Below are 20,424 nucleotides of genomic sequence, written 5' to 3' on the forward strand. Positions count from 1 at the left end.
CCTGAAAATGTGCCAGAAAAACCCAATCTTATTTAGGAGGAGTGAATCATACCATTTCAGCAGTCTTTCGGTTTTCGACAGGAAAAAGAGAGAAAGTCAAGCACATGTAGAATAACCGAAATAAAGAAAGATACAGAGAGAAGAAAAACTGGGTCTTGATTTCAGTAACTAGCTGAACTCAAGCCAACTCCTCCTTCTCCATTCTGGGTACCTCCATTTGCACATTCAATGCTCTTCCATGCCTGTTACTCAGTACAAATAAACAAGCCTAATCTGGATTTGGAAATGCTGTTCGTGTGTGTGCAGTTGAGGTTACGGGTCACCGAAAAAGTTTCTTGTTTCAAAAGAAACAAAAGTATGGTGGGTGGAAAGGAGGGGAATGTTTCCACCACGCAAAAAAGCGGCATGAAATCCACCGAAAGGGTACGCGAAAGGGAGGGAGACGCTTTTGTTGTATCCAGAATTCCCTATCTTTACCAGATGACACAGTATGGGAGCCTGCCAATGCCTGTAGAGTCCCAGCCTCTCATCTCCCCTCGTTCCAACTGCTTTTGGAGCGCTCCAGACCGGGGGAAGATCTTCTCCAATTGTCTCATTTGAAAGGGACGAAGAAATCAACCCCTCCCTCTCTCCTTTTCTTCCCTCCCTCCCTCCCTCCTTCCCTCCCTTCCCTCGTCCTCTCTCTCTCCCTCTCTGTCCTTCTCTCCATCCCCTCCCCCCTGACAGAGCACACCTGCCTGATCTTGGCTGCAGGCGTCCACACAGCGATCAGCCCTCGGCCTGCCGTGCTGCACATCGGCTCCAGCCCTCTCTGGATTTGCGGATCTTCTTCTACGCGCTCCTGTACGTACAGGTAAGATCAGCTCACCGCAAGCTTTCCTGTTAACTCCTCTGGGTGCTGGAAAGTAGGGAATGCAATTAAGAGAACAGACTGACCGTCTGAAAGAGAGGGTGACGGTTTGCACTGATGAAATGTGGGTATTACCTCTCGGGAATCTGCGGTTTGGTGGTTTCTGCAGATCATTAAGGGTTGATGCAGAAACGAGGACTTTGCATTGGTTTGGCTGCTCGCTCTAAGTTTTTAGAAGTTTTCGATGAATTTGATTCATTCTGGCACATTCCAGATTAAATAATTGAGAGAATACATACATGTATTTTTTTTCAAGCTCACTCTATATTTGTACCTTGTTGGTTTGTGGAATAAGGTCATGTTTGCATTTTCTACTTCAAGCTTCAAAGTTTCAAAGTGCATGTTCATGATTGATGCGATTTTATTTGTTGTTCAGTTTGAGAGGAGAGGACATTTTCTGTCTTTTCCAAAATGTTACAGGATTCCCTGCTCTGTGAATTCACTGTTGTGAAAAAGCCATTAACTTTTCGAGTGCCCTTACTCTCCCTGCTTCGCCTTGACTTTTCCATCCCAGTTTTTCTTCCTTTTGTGCACCGCTTGGCATTTAGAGAGAGTTCATGTAAGGCCTGAAAACACTAGAGGATTTCTCAGATAGACCTGTCTGGAGAGATGTTTTGTCCTCTGGCCTCGCTCTGCGTCTGCTTGCCTCCACTCGCTCAAAGTCGCATCCTAAACTCTTTATCCATGGCGTGGAAGCCAAAATGCCTTGAGCCATATCGGCTGAAGGATGAAAGCACTCTGAATGATAAAAGAGAGAGAGATGGAGAGAGTGAGAGCGTGGGACTGGTGTCTCATTAATCCTTTAATGATATAGCTTCCTTCCAATCACAGGCGAGTTTGACAAGGCACTTCCTGGTAATCCCACCGCAAAATTCCCAGCTAACTCAAAACATTCGGAGGGGGGAGAGGAAGAGGTGACCGAAGGTTTAGACACATTCAATGGCAATTCCACTTTTTAAAAGTTGGTAAATTGGAAAACTTTGTGATCTTGAAGTGACACTTTGTCTAAACTCAATTCGTTGGTGTCATATAATGGAACTACACGTTTGGGGTTGGGACTAGGGTTATTATGGTTTACAACTTTAATTGTGAACAGAACCCACATACACAGTCTGTACCATGACAGGAAACCCTCTCTTCCTCCCTTCAAAGACAGCATCCTCAGGCTATTCTTTGGAAGCCAAAGTCTCCATTTGGCTCAGAAAGAGAGAGTTAATAAATGGTAGTCATGCTGGTCACTGCCTGCCTTTACCCCTCTTTATTTGCCTTTTAACCCTTTGAGGAAAAGAAATAGGAGCTTTGGACCAACCAAAGTCAATGTAGTTGCTTATGACAGATAGGCAGTTGCCATGGAAAGAGGAAGTGAGAGGATGAGTGAAAGAGTACTTGTATGTAAATGTGAATGAGTCAGAGAGTGGGATTGACTAAATTTGTTGCCTTAGATCAAGGACATTACAGTCATGGCCATAGGCCTTTTTTCATACGTTTTCTTATGGGCTGTAATAATCAGCCGTCCTTCAGCATATAATTGCTTGCCCAATATCTGAACGACTTTTTGTGGCTTTCGTGGTTGACTCTTTTGAAGATATTTTTTTTTTCTTGATGGGTTTAACCATGGTTTTGATCTGTGAGAAAGTCTAACTGTGCTCTGGCAGTGGCTTTGGAGTTTGGTTTAGTGGTCTGGAAGCAGTTTGACCGCAGAGAGCAGAGTGGTCAAAACCCTTGAATGCTGGTGTAGTCCAGGAGTGCAGTTTGTTAAACTGAATAATAAGTCCACATATTTCAGTTTTTTGCCCATTTTGTGATTTTGTTTTGATACATGACTCATTGGAATGAGCAGATAATTACATTTCTAAACCATTTTCTCAGTGTTTGGGGAATTCTGGGTATTTTAGAGCTTTTAGCGGACGAATGCTTTCATAAATACGAGGCAGTTTTCAGGGGGGACCGATAAGATTGGACCGTCTATGTTTTTTAAAATTAAGGGAGCACATATGTTTCAAATGTCCTGTAGCCAGTAAATGCCTTTCTGTGAGTCATTGCTGAAAAGAGCAGCAGGTCAATGTGTGTGTGTGTGTGTGTGTGTGTGTGTGTGTGTGTGTGTGTGTGTGTGTGTGTGTGTGTGTGTGTGTGTGTGTGTGTGTGTGAGAGAGAGAGAGAGAGAGAGAGAGAGAGAGTGAGAGTGAGAGTGAACAAAGAAGAAAGTAAGATAAGTAGAGCTGTGTTGTATTTTCAATTGGCAACCTACACTTACTTACACTTACACTTAATAGAATACAGTGATTTTCAAAAAAAAGACTTTCTTACTCAATTTTTTGTTTTCCAGTAAAACATCTAAGCATTTTTAAATCAAGATACATTTACTTAACTTAATATATTAAGTCTTTAAATAATTTTGTTACATTTATATTGATTTACAATGTAATGTTGATACATTTTGATATTAATTGTAACAGGTAATTATAATGTGTCTTACATGTTGGTACATGTTCTTCTTCTACATACAGTAATAAACAGTTAACATGTACGGTGCAATCTGAGTTTGCTCACATGACCTCATCTCATAAATCACTTGTTCTGTTTGGATAAGTCAACCTTTCAAAGACACAATGCAGTCTGAATAATACAGTACAGAACTATAATTACTGAACAAACTAATGTTACAATTCTGTAACACAAACCACCTGTAGTGGAGATTTTATGTATTTATTTATACAGTATATAAGCTATTTATGTTGATGTCAGTCTACACTGTCTATATTACGTATTATTATAAGACGTTCAATCAAATTTCTATCAAAAACTTCTCTCAAATGTATCTTGTCTGAGGATGTTTGCATACATCAAGACACAATTTGGTTGATTCAGCAAGAGGAAGAGAAAACTAGAAGTGTTAGCCCTCCCTTTTTTCTCTACAGAGACTAATCAGACCTGCTGTGACACAACCCAGACCTCAAGAAAGACGAGAAGTATAGAGTGAATAGAAGGGCAGAAATGCACGAAGAATGTGAGAGTTGAAGTGGAAATTTTCTTTCCTCTTGATTATTAAAAGCCCACTTTTATAAGATTTTGGATTACGTGAAGTACTTCAGTTGGACCAGACTGTTGCCCGACCCGCAGACGGAGAGAAATCAAAAGCAGAAGCTGATAGTTAGACACAGAACTGTGTCTGTGAAAAAAATCACATCTCAAGTTTATTTAAACTCCTGATAATCGTTGTCACATTGAGCCATCGGACACTTTTCCATTGATTCCTGCTGAGAGGATACAGACATAGCATCCTTCCTGTTGAGTCGATCTCTGGCAGCTCCTCTTTTCTGGTATCTGCGGATCCAAGTAGCGAGTGAATTGAGCCAATTGAACTAAACGTAGATTTTTTTTTACCAGCTATGAAACTGTATTTGGCATTATTTTTATTTCTTTTTTTTTTTACAGTGTATAAAAACATAATGTACAGATAAATGTATAAAAAGACAGATATATATATATATATATATATATATATATATATATATATATATATATATATATATATATATATATATATAGATATATATAGATATATATAGATATATATAGATATATAGATATAGATATATTTTTTTCAAATATTTATTTAAAATAAAATATTAGAATGACACCGTTACTGATGTTGATGAAATGTAATATATTTAATTAATCACATTTGGTTAAATATAATGAATCAGACAAATGATTTTATATTTAAAGGTTTCTGAAGTTTACACGCAAAATGCTTACATTTTAGTTGCTGTATTAACAATTAATGTTTGTGTGCTTTAACCACGATTTACATATACATACGAATACCTCCCATTTGTTATGAGATCATGTGTAACCCATCTTGTGTGAACTGCCTACTGCAAGCGGGACTCGAACCCCGGGTCCGCCGGCATGAGAGTCGGACGCTCTAACAAGGAGGCTGAAGGCTGCAACCTGCAATCTCTAGCGTCAGTTGCAAGAGCGTCTCTTGAGGTCAGAGGAGTGAGGTTTACTCGCACAGCAACTACTAGCTGGCCTTCTTTACACTCACCCCCTAATCCTCACTCCCACCTGGGTCACGGCACCAATGTAACCCATCCTGTTCGAACTACCCGCTCCCATCGGGACTCGAACCCGAGTCTGCCGGCATGAGAGTCGGACGCTCTAACAAGAAGGCTAAAGGCTGCAACCTCTAGCATCAGTTGCTAGAACGTCTCTTGAGGTCAGAGGAGTGAGGTTTACTTGCATAGCAACTACTAGCTGGCCTCCGTTACACGTTCACACATTGTGATGTTCCTAATATCTCAACCTGATGTTTTGGTCATTGGCGCATGACGTTTTAAGTTTCTTATAAACTTACCAATTTATTAGTCTTGCATAGCCAGACCTTCAGACTAACAGCAGATAGTCTAGATTCCATCGCAGCTTTCAAGAGGACGTCTGACTGACGTGTAAAGTAACCAATAACAGTTTCATTTTGTTCCACGTCATGTTAAAAGGTAATGAAAATGAAAAGTCGGTATCTACTAAATTGCTAATACACTAACAATTGCGCCGTAAACATCACATACTTTTGAAAACCCAGCATTTAGTTGATTCCGACAAGCGCTCACTGTCGCAGTTTTAAACACTATCGCTTTCTTCTTCCATGAGGGGGTTTGGCTTCACGGCGGCTTTGTTTCCCATTAAAGAAATCCTGTAGAATTCAAAAACGACTTGGGTGATGACTTCGAAACAACCAAAGTGTTTCTCATTTTGTGTGCCTTATGCATCAGACGTTCATCAGCGGTCCATGGGCATGACGTCTGAGTCTAAAATTACAAATTAATTTATTCACCGAAAGCCAAGTACTTCTTGTTTTGTGATAGGTGCATGTGAACTTTGGACCCTGCCTGCACTTTCCCACCAACGGCATGACACCATCTGTCTTGTCTGTTTGCCTGGCTCTCATAGCAGCCTGTGGTTTGTTGAAAGGACGCAACTCAAATGCAGCAACAGCTTCCCATAATCCTCCTTCAAACAGAATCGCTCGTGGTGACAGCCTGTAATGCTCAAAGGGCTTTTCATTCTGCTGACCAGATCCCGAGGCTCTAAACTCTTCCTATGGCATCATTCCTGCTAGGAATGCATATTGAAGAAGGGGTTCATGTGGCTCAACTGGTAGAGCATGTGGCAAGGCCATGGGTTCAATTCCCAGGGATGCAGCACATAAAACAACCTTGAATGCACTGTAAATCTACCAAATGCTTAAATGTTACAGGGCAAAGTGATTCTGCAGTGTGTTTGCTTTACGCGTCTCATTGCCCACTGGGTCAAAGGTAATTAAAGGTGTCTGGAAGTGGAAGGAGATTGTATCCAGGCCTGAAAATGTAACATTACATTAAATAGCATGTCTAAATTGAGGTCAGCAAGTTGTTGTTTTGAAATGCCTTTGAATAAAACTACAATTTCTCCTTTTTTTTCTCTTCAAACATGGATACTGTTTGTGGTTGAGCTGATGGAACCTCAGAAAATTGTTTCAACATGTGATACAAATCAAGTGTAGCAAGGAAAATAAGGTTGAAGGTCGCTTGCTATCTATTGTAGGAGTATATTTACTGTATAAGACTTGTAGGAGTTTGAAACTTCTGATTACGTTTCTTCGGTTTCTTTTGAGACAAATGCTTGTCTCTCTACAAATGGAATCATTGGCTTGTATATTGGCTATAAATAGTTATAGTCTTTTACGGTTCCTCATTGGAATGTGTCACAAAATTCATCTTATATAGGTCTAGACTAAGATTAAATGTATGCATCACTTAAGGTCTTCTTTTCCAGAAGGTCGTCAAGGTCATTTCCTGGGTTTCCAGAGTTTAACAACAGAGGCACAGTGGTTATTCACTGTCCATGTGACGTGGCCGCCCGGAGGATTTGAACTACTGTAATTATGCTGTATGTTGATTACATGGACCTGAGATGACCCTGAAAAGAGAAACTGGGCTCTGGGAGTTACTGTACCTACTTTACAATTTCCTCGTCATTCAACAAAGTCCAGCTTCTCCTCAGATATATGGTTATGTGTGGGCTCGTGGACAACTTTGTGCACTCTTTCTGAGATGTGCAGGTTTTATTTTTCCTGACTGTAGGCATGAATGAGTTTGGTCAACCCCAGGTCTGTGCAAAGTTGTCCTTTTAACAGTTTATGGCAGCGATTTTTAAACTGGGGTCCAGGGACCCACAGGGGGCCTAATGGAATATTTGTCTTTAACAAAAAAAAAGAAAAGACTTTTATAGAATTATTTATAGAATGATATTATTACGGTTTCTTTACATATTTGCATTTTCATGAGGAAATTCGACAATTTATAGATTTATTTTAAATTCAGCTGTCATTACTCAAGTCTTTAGTGTCACACGATCCTTGAAAATGTTCTAATAGGCTGATTTGATGATCAAGAGACATCTTGTATTATTTTCCTGTAACTGCGATAACATTTTTATTGTATGAGTAATAGAAAGAACTTCATTTATTTGACAAAATCTTTTGTAACACAATGTCTTTGCTGCACTTTTGATCAATTCAATGCATCCTTGCTGAATAAACATATTTAATTTCTTTCAAAAATGCCCCAGACTTCAGAATGATATTGTATTTTATTCCAATGTGAGAGGAGTCGCTCGCAAGGAAATCATATTTCCGGGTCCTATAGGCAAAATGTTTGGAAACCCCTGATTTACCTCATTTGATTTAACGGTTTGATTCCCTTAATTACACATGTCAGTATTGATTAAAAATGTATGAAGCATTTTTATGAAGAATTAAGGTTAATTTAAACACTTTATTTCGATTCCTGAGATATATATGTATTTTAAATCTATGAGTTAGTCATATAAAGCTAACCGTCACTCTAACACCATAAAAAGTTGCAGCAATAGTTAGCAGAGAAACTCTAAAATGCCTACATTTGACACCTGACCTCTGCCTAGTTATAACCCATATTTCTCAGTCACACTCCACATCTGTAATTTGACTTTTGACCTCTCACCATCACAGATCTTGAGAATCCACACAGCGGATCATCTCTCACCTTTAACCCCTTTCTCTTCTCCATTGTTCCCTCCAGGCCTGCATCAGCAACATGAAATCGGCCTGTCTCTCCCTGCTTTTGGTGTCTGTATGCTGGGCTCTGCCCTTCCGTCAGTCTGGCTTCATGGACTTCATGATGGAGGACGAGCCGGGCTCAGGAGATGACACCTTGCCTTTGCCTCGTAAACCACTCCTTCCTAAACCACCCATGCTACCTGATTTTGATGCTGATGCACAACCTGATGGACCTTTCTGCCCCTTCCGATGCCAGTGCCATCTGCGAGTCACCCAGTGTTCTGATCTAGGTAAACATGGTTGTTTGGGTGTCTCGTCAATGTATTAGATTTCTTTAATACATAAAACAAGTAAGGTTAACCAAAGTTCTTGTGCGGAGAAGAATCTACTGAAGGTAGTGTAGGCTATAAACAGTTAAAAAAACTCTTAGGACGTTCCACAGGAGTTCGATCTAACCTGCAATCATGATCTAACCTGCAAGTCATATGGGCCATTTGGTTCAAACCTTTGCAGACACAGAATGGGCCCTATTTTAACAATCAAAGTGCATCGTCTAAAGCAAACTGTGCGAGTTTGGGCGTGTCCGAATCCACTTTAGTTTAACATAGGGAAAAATGGTCAGCTTGTCAGGCGCATGGTCTAAAAGGGTTGTCCCTATTGTCTTAATGAGTAATGGGTGTGCTTTGCGTGTAAAGTGACAATAATCCAATCAGTGTCATTCCCTTGAAAATGAGCTAGCTAGCTATTGACATGACATAATTTGTGTACTTATGTACTTATGATTTTTTAACAAATTCGATTTCAAACAAACTTCTTCCACGTTGTCATTATGGGGTATTTTTTGTAGAACTTTTATGTTAGATGGATTAATCGCCATTAACCAATTTTATGGCACTAATTAATACAATTTAAATAGCTTTCCCGGTTTTCCTTGGATATGGGTTTGTCCTACACCTGATGTCAGCTTATAAACTGTCAAAAGCCAAGCAAGCAGCCATTAACAAAACCTCTTTCTTTGTTTAATCTGCCTATTGTTGAGTCACCATTGAATTACTAATGTCACTGTTTCAAAACCACTTGAAATGTTTTCATATGCTGTTAACGGCACTCACTTCCACAGACGACTAGGCACTAACCTCCAGACGGCTGCCTCATTTTCCTAATTGAATTCCCAGGCGTGTGTGTGTGTGTGTGTGTGTGTGTGTGTGTGTGTGTGTGTGTGTGTGTGTGTGTGTGTGTGTGTGTGTGTGTGTGTGTGTGTGTGTGTGTGTGTGTGTGTGTCTGTGTGTGTGTGTGTCTGTGTGTGTGTGTGTGTGTGTGTGTGTGTGTGTGTGTGTGTGTGTGTGTGTGTGTGTGTGTGTGTGTGTGTGATGCTTGAGAATGTCTGTTCTTTTATCAAGTTACTTCCAAATATTTCCACTTCTCTTCCTTAAAGCAGCTCTGTCCAGTCACTATGATTTACATGGAAAATAGCAATAGGGACAAACATATAGATAAACCAGATTATGATTTCACGTTTTAAACTTTAGTTAGTGTGTAATGTTGCTGTTTGAGCATAAACAACATCTGCAAAGTTATGACGCTCAAAGTTCGATACAAAGGGAGATATGTTATTTTACAGAAATGGCTTTTTAAGGACTACAACAAATGGCTGGTAGGGACTACAACAAGCTTCTTCCCAGGTTGGTGATATCACAAACCATAAAATTTTAAATGTGTTACTTCTTCTTAAATCTCTTCATCATTGTCCGATTCTGGTTTGAACTTTAAAGACTGAACAGTTTCAGACATTTTCAGTGTGTGTCTGCATGAGGTAATCGATGCTGCTAACATAAGCTCTTAAAGCTCCACCCTCTTCTGGAAAGGGGATGGGGAGCAGCAGCTCATTTGCATTTAAAGAGGCACATACAAAAACTGAGCGCGTTTTTGCTCACCCTCAAAAAGTGACAATTTTAGCATGGTATAAAAAATGATCTGTGGGGTATTTTTGAGCTAAAATTTCATATACACAATCTGGGGACATCAGTGATCTTCTAAAAAGGGGCATAATAGAACCCCTTTAGAAAGAGTCAACAAACAACGATTGTTTTAACTCTTTGTCATGAGATCACTTTTTATTTCTACACCCTTCTATCCTGTAATGCAATGTAAATTGAGTTGCTGAAACATGTTGTCTCAGTTAGCATAGCTTTTTCTAACAGGAAATTACTCAGAGGACTGTTTGATAGACAGAACGTCTGTTTGGAAAGAAATACTGTTGACCAGGCAAAAACGAGAACAGCAATTCTCAGTAAGAGCCAATTCCGTTCCTTTGTAACATTAACACTTAACTCCAGTTGAAATGGACAGAAAGAACGAGAACGAAAATGGGATTGAGAACAAGGGCAAATAAGAGAAGACAAAATAGCCGAGGTCTCCATGTCTCATCTGCTCCGCAGGTCTTTTGGCATGAAACAGAACTGGAAAAGAATAGAGGGAGGAGGGGGGTAAGGTGTGCCGGCAGGCCTGTTCTCCATCTAACTTCACCTCTTTCCAGTGAAATATGTGACCCAGTTTATACAGCTCTGCAGCTGCAGGGGAAACCGCCTGGAAATAAAGCCAGGACCCAGGAACAACCAATGGCAAAATGTATAAAAAAATTTGTCTAGGAAAGTTTTATTTAAAAGCCATGCTTGTGTTTTTACTTGCTAAACCCTTTTTTGGTACCAGCTGATATAAGTTTAGTACTTGTAACAAGTGGGTTAAGTGTACAGGTTTCATGAGGGGCTTTCTCAGATAGTTATTGGAATTTAGTTATAGGAACTAGCCACCAGAGTGGTCCCAAAAACTAAATGTTCCCCATAGGGCCATTTTTCTAGGTTCCCACCACCAGTAAAAGCGACCGGCAGCAATGTCATTTAAACATGGCATTCAACAGCTGGAGAATGGAGGATGCCATGATAGCTGGGTTTTTGTTATTTGTCATGGGATTCGTGATAACAGAAATGGAATGTAGACATATAAGTTATACAATGGAAAAGGCAAAAAATAGGGCTGAGAAGCAAAATCTCCTTCGGGAACTTGCAGTGCTTCATATCACTGAGACTGAGAAAACAATGGCGCAGACAAAGATGACAGGTAAATGCTGTTAACATTAGGTTTTTTAAATGGCAGGTGCCGTTTCATATGGCATGCATTCGACCAATGTACACTTATGTTAGTGGTAGTTCCAATTGTGATGGGTTAGACCCTTCACAATTAGTTTATTTAAGCCATGTTTCCACCGTGATTACCCAGAACAATTTGTCCCTGGAACTTATTTCCCCAGACCTGTTGCTCTTTGCGATTCCATCATGGTCTAAAGTACCATGAAGATTAGGTCGAGTGACGCAGGACTGTGTGTGACTTTTCAGATCCCGCTGGAGTTTTGTCCTCTGCATATAAGCTTAATAAAGCCTGAACCTCATCGTTGGCCCATCGGTTGTATTTTTTAAACTACATTGTTAATTTAAACAGCAACCGCTCTTACAACCAATGGAAATGCTGCGTGAACTCAACCAATCAGCATGTTCAGTGCCAAAGTCCCACCCCCCGAAAATTCCTGAACTTTGAAAAAGTACTATCTCGACTTTCTGAGGACTTTTCATGTAGTCCCTGGTCCCTGCGGTTGAAAAACATCGAGTGCCAACCCAAAGTCCCCATAGTTCCTGGGGAAAGTTGCCGCTGTGTAAATGTGGCTTTAGTTCCCCCAAAAATCGTTCCTAGAACTAAATTCGTTCTGAGATCCTCCGGTGTGAACCCGCTAAAAAGTGGGTATGAATAACTAACAATGAAAAGGTTCCTTTCATGCAAAAGCCCATCATTTTTGGGTATTCGAGTCATTTAATGCTTGCATTCTTCTCGCCAATAAAACTAGTTGAAAGGAACGAGTTTAGCATCCATGGGCCTGTTTATGATGATTTCCTGTTGTTCTCTGCTCTTGATTTTGATCGAGTTGCTGATTTCAGTGGTTAAATACTTCTAACCACAGAGGAAAATTTGTTTTTGAATAGTTTAATATGTTTGTTCAATAAGGGTTGCCAATGAGCTGCATGTTCTGAATGTCTTATTGCCATTTGGGTTCACTTTTAAAATGGCTTACTCAGATTGTGCTTTTCCACCAAAGTTGATGGTTATTATTAGTGCTTTTTGGGATTACATACATACTGATAAAATATTACATAATAAAACTCGTTTTGACCTGCATGGATTGCTGTGATTTTAGCTGAGATGTGTAGCCATTAAAAAAGGAGTCTAAACAGAGGAGGACGAAAGTAACATGTGTGAGACATCTCGGCAGCAGCGACATGTCCAGCTGTGATCTCTGTTTCCTCTGTCCTGTGGTTATATAATTAACACGGACATATTCTTAAACTGTTTATACACATGCACTGATGAGGAAACTCGTCGCAAAACAAAACCAAACTATGTTTATGTGAGGTTCTGCCTGAAGAGCTTTTAGAGTTGGTAGAGCAGATATTTTTATGTTTATGTATGTGGATGTGTTTACCTTATTTTTTCTGTGTTTTTCTTATGTTTGAATATCTATGATATACAGTTGCCCTAAAAACCTTTTGGACATAAAAATGTATGAATTTAATTAGTTAAATGTTTTTTTGGGGGGGAAATGTTTTGATTCAAACGAAGTGTGTTTATGCCATTTATTTAAAAAATATGCCATTTGGTTCAATATCTTTGTTATATAATGAATAGACATTCATATTAGAGTGGGACTTAAGTGTCGAAATACTTTTTTTGTTTCCATGTAGCCTGCTCTGCAGCACATTAAATTAAATCTGCGTCATGTTATCCAAAGTTGGAAAAATCCAATTCCCCTTGTGTGGAAATGTTATGTCAGCTTTTGCAATTGACAGCATCATGCAGCATTTATAATCCTTCCAAGAAAAACTGAGATGTCTGTCATAACAGCTGTCTATGATCAACTCAATGAACCTTCAGGACTGTTTCGAAACACTAAAACGTATGTGAACCATCATCATAACTCACTGATATACCTTTTTTTAACTGCTACACTCTAAAAAATGCTTGATTAAAAACAACCCAATTTGGGTTGAAAATGGACTAACCCAGCAATTGGGTTGTTTTAACCCAGTGATTGGGTTGTCTTAAGCAGCATTTAACCCAGCCGCTGGGTTAAAACAATCCAATGGCGGGGTTAAAACAACCCAATTGCGGGGTTAAAACAACTCAACAGTTGGGTTAAAACAACCCAATTGCTGGGTTAGTCCATTTTCAACCCAACTTGGGTTGTTTTTAACCCAGCATTTTTTAGAGTGTACATAAGCTCTAGTCCTTAAAATTAATTAGCCCAAAATATAACTGCACATTCATCATTCAGACTTTTTTTTATAAAGTCAATAGACCCCCCTTTTTCCTTATTTATTGTAATGCTATTTTCAATGTTTAAGTGCCTTACTCACTACCAGACCTGACTGCTGCTGACTATTTATACATTCATTTAATTAAGATTTTGAGAATCTCATGCAATTCTGTAGGTATAATATAATTTATATTTATAATTTTTGTCCCTGTTTTAGCCTTGGTCCAGCCATTTCTTAGAAATGCTTCTCTTATTACACATGTAGAGTGGTAGCTTGTAAAAGTTTATAGAAGCATTTCTATAAACAGTTTCGTCTATACAATGATGGCTGGAGCTCATCCAAAACCAAGACCAGTCCAGCATTCACGTTCCGTCTGCTATTTAAATGTTTTTTCAGCAATATAGCTGCTCAATTTAGTGCCATGCCAGAATTAACTCTCGAAAGAATGTTTTTTTTTTTTTTTTTTTTTTTTGTAGTGTGTTGGTCTTGGACCAGGATCCATATGTCCACAGCTGATTTAATTTCAAAGTATATTCTAGCCTTAAAAGCCCAGATTAGCCCATATCCCATTTCATCAGTGTCATTTTTCTTACTTCTTGCGTTTTGTGTCTCTCAGGTGTGAAGAACGTTCCAGAAAAAATTCCACTTGATACCATTCTCCTGGATTTGCAGAACAACAAGATCTCAGAGATCAGAGAAAACGACTTCAAAGGCCTGAAGGGTCTCCAAGTGAGATATTCAATTACTCACTCTTTCCCTTGTTCTCTTTTTTTAACCACATTCTCTTTAATTCCCTAAATTGGATCATAGAAGCAATGACATTTCTCAATCCCCCTTAAAGTCATCACAGGACAAATTTCACTTTGTTATATACGTTTTAAGAACAATTGGCTGCTCTCATCCTGATAAGTGGATGTGACAGCGTGATCTTTTTGTTGTGACCTTGAAAAGCCAGCTGTTTAACACAGAGAACACATGTCCAAGTTTTCAAAATCAAAACCATTTTTTGAGCCTTGTTTCACATAAAAGAAATTCTACACTAAAAGCAATTCTTTTCCCAAAAACAAATGCTTGAGCAGCACTGAAAAACACTCCAGAGAAAACACTTGAGCGCTGTCTGTTTGCCAAATGTGGAACTGGGTGCTAAAACTATGCCTTCCAACCACAGCGATCTTTGAAGGCAAATATCTGCTCCTATTTTTCGAAAACATGGCAGAAACTCTCTGGAGATCTTCGGATACACTTTACAAAAAAGCGCTTGGGGGAAACTCGTGATCCGGAATGTGAAAATCCTCTGTGTTTCCAATCCATCCTCTCCAGAAAACAGCTCTCAGTGTGAGAAATGTGTCTTTCCCAGGTGCACAAGTGTAATGATTCACTTTTGGAGCGGATCCATTGTTCAGCCTCCTGAACTTCAATAAATATACAGCCTCCCGTCGAGGGCCCTTTGCTATTTCTCGCTTTCCAAGCTCAACATCCACACGGCGCCTGGATCTGTTAGGCGCCAATGAGAGATGAATGCAAACAGAACAGAAAGTGAGAAAATGGTGCCAAAATGCTATGCGAGCCTTCGCTATTTAATTATCACAGTGAAAATAAATGATTTGTATGTGCTGGAATGTACTTTAGATTATAGAAAGTAGCTAGTGACCTTTTTATGACTAAATGTCAGGGGTGAAAAGCATATTCCAGATTAAAACACAAACAATGAAACAACTTTAGCTTGATCAACTAAAACTTGTATAACTGTTAACATTTGCATGAATACAACTGCCATAAAGCTCCTTTTTTTCTTCTTCAGACACTCATCCTGGTCAACAATAAGATCACCATTATTCATGCCAAGGCCTTTTCTTCTCTGATCAATCTGGAGAGACTTTACCTATCCAAGAACCTTCTGAAGGAAGTTCCGGCTAACATACCGAAAAGCCTCCAGGAACTGCGCATTCACGAGAACCAGATTAACAAGATAAAGAAGACCTCCTTCGCTGGCATGACCAATGCCATCGTCATGGGTACGAAATTTTGTCTGTGCATCAGTGGTGTAACATCTTGATTTGTAAAGATTTTAATTGATTTATTCATGCATAAGTATAAATGATTCCTAGTATGTTTTTCATGATCATGCACTCAAAGGAAATAGCATGTATAAAAGCATCAGTCACCATCACATCAGCAGTGTATTTCTATGTATATCTAACGGAGCCAATGCGCATTTTGACTCTTATGCCATTCCAGAGCTGGGCTCTAACCCTCTGAGCAGCTCTGGAATTGATAATGGTGCGTTTGCCGATCTGAAGAGGGTCTCTTACATCCGAATTGCTGACACCAACATCACCGCCATTCCCAAAGGTACAGAATCATCCCTATTGTGAATGATGATGAATATCCCTTTCACTTCAATGAATCAATGCGACACATTAATCTGTGTCCAAAAATGTCCAGGTCTGCCCAGCTCTCTTTTTGAACTTCACTTGGATGGAAACAAGATCACCAAAGTGACCTCCGACAGTCTGAAGGGCTTGAAGAACCTGTCCAAGTAAATGCATCTTTCTTCTTAATATTTCTCATTTGCTGTGCAAACAACCAGTTGAATTTTCTGCATGGCAGAAGCGGCTAAATACGTCTAACCTCAGCACAATCTGTAGGGAAAGAGAGCGATACAGAGGAAATAATAATTCAGATTTCATTAGGTGTGTTTATAATTTGCATGAGAACAGCTTAGTTGGAGGTGATGGTTGGCTCACGCACTTTGTGAGACTCGAACACCATGACATCATGGCATGGATCCGTTTGCTTTGGATCACACAGAGAAATTGGAACATTCATATTACACAGATTTTCCACTGTACATGCCGAGACTGAATCACAGCCGAGCGGTTATAAAAGAGTATTGACTCTAATACCAACCGCTGTACGAGAAGTCTGGAAGATTGTTTAGCTGTTGGTCTTGTAATTCTGATGATATTTGATGAGGGAAAGCAATAATGTAGATAGAAATGTTTATTTATTTAGCAAACAGCACTGAGAATGTATCTGCTCTAGTTTTTTTCTTTAGCTTTCACTTAATTAAGAGTTTTCTAGTATGCTTATGCGTCGTTAAAAAAAGAAAAGAAATGAATACTTTCATTAAGCAAGGAAGCACTGAATTGATCAAAAATTAAATTAAAGACGTATAATGTTACAAAATATTTCTATCTTAGACAAATGCTGTTTTTATGAACTCTCATTAAAATGTATCATCATTTCCACAGAAATATTAAGCAGCACTGTTTTCAACATTGAGGATAATAATAATGATAAATGTTTCTTGAGCACCAAATCAGCATATTAGAATGATTTCTGAAGGATCATGTGACACTGAATACTGGGGTAATGATGCTGAAAATGTAGCTTTAACATTTCCAGGAATAAATGACATTCTAAAATCTATTAAAATTGAAAACAGTCATTTGAAACCTTTATAATATTTCACAATATTACCGTTTTACTGCATTCTTCCAGTCTTCTTTCAAAAACATATTTTTTTAAAAAGTTGCCCAAATTGTTGAACAATAGTTTAGGCCACCATGTTAAAAAACTAAAACTAAAATTAATTTGTGAAAAGTTGTATGTTGTTATGTTGTAGAGTTGTAAATGTTTTTTTTTAGTGTGATTAAAAGTTTGTTTTACATAATATATATGTGTGTACTGTGTATAATTGTGTGTGTGTATATATATATATATATATATATATATATATATATATATATATATATATATATATATATATATATATATATATATATATATATATATATATATATATATATATATATATATATATATATATATATATATATATATATATATATATATATATATATATATATATATATATATATATATAAAACCTTTACATTTAAACTATATAAATATATATACAGTATATACATGCAAATATTTCTTAAATTTATACATGCATGTGTGTGTATTCAAATATACATAATAATTATACACAGCACACACACATATATTTCACAGCACTAGTTTTTTTGTTTAGTTTGAGTGCTTATTTTTATTTCAGTTAATTGACACTGCATTTGTTTTAGCTTTCATTTTCATTTTACACTGCAAATTGTGTAAAAGATTTTAAGCACAATCAGCTTTTAAAGCAGTTTATGTCCAACTTAAATGACATTAAACTGACTTTAATCAGTTACATAAAACCGACTAAAATTGCTGTACTTATTTTGGTGAGTTTAAGCAATGTAAAAACATGTTGTCCTAACTTATTTATCATATTTTTTACAATGTAGTTTTCATTAATAATAATATCCCTGTGTGTGTTTGCAGACTTGGTCTAAGCCATAATGAGATCAGCGTGGTGGAGAACGGCTCTCTTGCCAATGTGCCTCACCTGAGGGAACTTCACCTGGACAATAATGTGCTCACGGCGATCCCGTCCGGCCTGCCAGAACACAAATACATACAGGTGAGAGATCTCACACAAGTTAACACCATTTTCATGTATCTTTAAAGTCAGCATGAAACTGAAGTTGTTATAGTCTTTTTTTTCTCGTAAGTGAGTGAAATGGCTTCTAGAACAAGAAATAAATGTAGGGTGGGACTTGATTTTGTCCATTGGGAATTGATTGGAGGGTTGTAGTTTGCTATTGCTGTGATGTCTGGGAGTGACAGGTTGTCCCGCCCTTTGATTTCATGGTGACTTTAAAGGACAACTCCGTTGAGAAATGAACCTAGAGAAATTAACACGTCGACAATTTTTTCCAAGATGGTTCCTGTCTGTATACGCGTACTGCACTGGCTTTATAAAGTATCTTCTTATTAAACTGTGTGTACACTTACAAAGTTCTCAATGCTTCGGTTTGCATGTAGGGACCCTCATTATGCTACCGTGTTAGTGGGAGGCTACTTTGAGCCGTGTTAGTGATATTAACTAGCGATTTAATTTTACTTACTCTGTGCCCCATATACAAGCTTTATAAGCTAATCTGTTTTTAGAGATAAAACTCTTTACGTTCGATTTTCTTGAAAACGATCTACTCAGTAACCATGTATTAATCACCCCTAGGTTTATTTAGTTGTCCTTTAAGTCGCACATTGTCATGCTCTCATTCCCATGCATTCCAGGTGATCTACCTTCATGCCAACAAGATTGCTGCTGTGGGAACAGAGGACTTCTGCCCACCCGGCTATAATACAAAGAAGGCCATGTACTCGGGCATTAGCCTGTTCAGTAATCCAGTGCCCTATTGGGAGGTCCAGCCGATCACCTTCCGCTGCGTCTTCGACCGCTCGGCCATTCAACTGGGCAACTACAGGAAGAAATAGAGCGTCCAATCAGACAGCTCAGTCACTGTTTTCATCCCGCCCCTTCCTGTCTGATCTAAACCTTTCAAGCACATAACTTAGTCTGAATGTCATATCTCTGTTAACTCAAGTAAATTACAAATCCATTTTCAACATGCACTTTACTGGACAGATATCACATGATACTTTCAAATAGCCAAATGCATATCAGTATTGTACTGAACATACATATTGTGTTGCTACAAGTGCAGTTTATACAAAGGAGAACAGAAATTGTACGTTTGAAAATGAAATAAAGTAAAGCCATGACCACTTAGAATATTCAATAGCGCAAATCGCCCAGACGAAATGATTCGTTTTGGATCTTCTGGACCTAAGCGATGTCCTTCTATGTTTTTCGCTGGCCTGCGGAGCGGGCAGCAAGGGGTTAACAATTAACAAAAGCTTGTACGCTAGAATGTACTCAGTTATTATTTTCCGTGTAGCGCTACTTCAGATTGTGCTGTTAAAAATATTGTCTCTCTCCTAATCAATTGAAATGGGAGAAAACAGGAAGCTGGGCTGTACGAGTTTCTCTTCTTCTCCTCAATGTTTTGGTGACATTTGTGTCCATTAGTTTCCTTGGATCCCGTCTGCTCTGCCCAGATGAACATAGCGCTTCGAGATGTAGAATACACTATTGTCAGTTCGACGAAAACGATTCCCCGACGTATACGCATGCTTTTTCTACTCAGCTTCTTGATGACTGTGGTGTTACGTGCGAGTGTGTGTGTGTGTGTTTCTGTCTTGTCTGTGTTTGTTGATCGTCTGTGTTTCAGTACGGAAGGATCGGGAGGGAGACGGTGGACATGGACACCTCCTGCTTTCATGAGAGTCATGAATGTCTCTTGTATAGACGCTGTATATAAATGCTGTATAAAAGAATCTTATCAATGCTTTGAAGCACAAGCACTTACAGTAGTTTGGACTTTAATATATCGGCAATAAAGGTAATCCCTTTCTCTCTCTCTTTCTCTCTCTCTGTCCAATGAGGGCTCCGACACAGGTGTCTTTTGAACCAAATAAACAGTCAAATCTCTCACCATGCTTTCTGGGAACTTTCACTGGATGGTTTAATGGGTTTTTTTCATGCACAGGTTTGGTTTTCAGGTAATTGAATTTGAATGAAACCTCAAAATAACACAGAATTTCTTGGATGGATGCTACAGTCGCAGAAGACCTTGAAATGCTACGGTAAAAATGTCACATTTGGGTGCTAGTTCTGGTTTCTTTTTCCTCCAAAACAGTTTGAACTGATGTGTTTGTGTCATTTATGTGAATTATACAGAAATGCCCAAGTTGAAACACTAAGCACAAAATGATCCTATATATATTTCAATAGTATAGCACTTTTAAGGGATCCGTTCCAGAGTCAATCCAAGGAACAAAGGTTTCCAGAGACTTTCATGTGGCTGTTTTATTGTCCAGAGACATAAAATATAAAATAAATTACGTTTTATGTAGGGGGAAAAACTAAGTATGAAAATATGTGCTCATTCTGAATCCCTTTAATTGTGTTATTTTCTTTAATTCATCTCAATGTTCTATTTTGAACTGAAATAATATAATCCTCTGATATAGAAATAGCAGCTTTTAAAAATATCATTTCTAATTGTGTATGATCTCAGATAGCCTACAATACCGCATAAGAAAAAAAACAATCTCTGCGTTGACCATATAACAGACTTTATGAAAAATAAAACCTGTTCATGAGTCTCTCT

General features: G+C 38.5%; 1 protein-coding gene across 2 annotated transcripts; it reads left to right on the forward strand.

Moving 5' to 3' along the window:
- The first annotated feature begins 660 nt into the window (after positions 1–660).
- dcn (decorin) lies at positions 661–19,742 on the forward strand. 2 transcript variants are annotated; one of them, XM_067426801.1, is made up of 8 exons: positions 661–843; positions 8,014–8,281; positions 13,968–14,080; positions 15,153–15,366; positions 15,590–15,703; positions 15,797–15,890; positions 17,687–17,825; positions 18,485–19,742. In XM_067426801.1, exons 2-8 carry the CDS (start codon positions 8,029–8,031, stop codon positions 18,683–18,685), a joined length of 1,128 nt encoding a protein of 375 aa, XP_067282902.1. In that variant the 5' UTR covers positions 661–843; positions 8,014–8,028; the 3' UTR covers positions 18,686–19,742. The 2 variants fall into 2 exon arrangements, with proteins under 2 accessions (XP_067282902.1, XP_067282901.1); XM_067426800.1 differs by having other exon boundaries at positions 727–853.
- Positions 19,743–20,424: the final 682 nt, after the last annotated feature.

Source organism: Pseudorasbora parva, chromosome 20 (assembly GCF_024679245.1).
Source record: "Pseudorasbora parva isolate DD20220531a chromosome 20, ASM2467924v1, whole genome shotgun sequence".
Classification (NCBI taxonomy): Eukaryota; Metazoa; Chordata; class Actinopteri; order Cypriniformes; family Gobionidae; genus Pseudorasbora; species Pseudorasbora parva.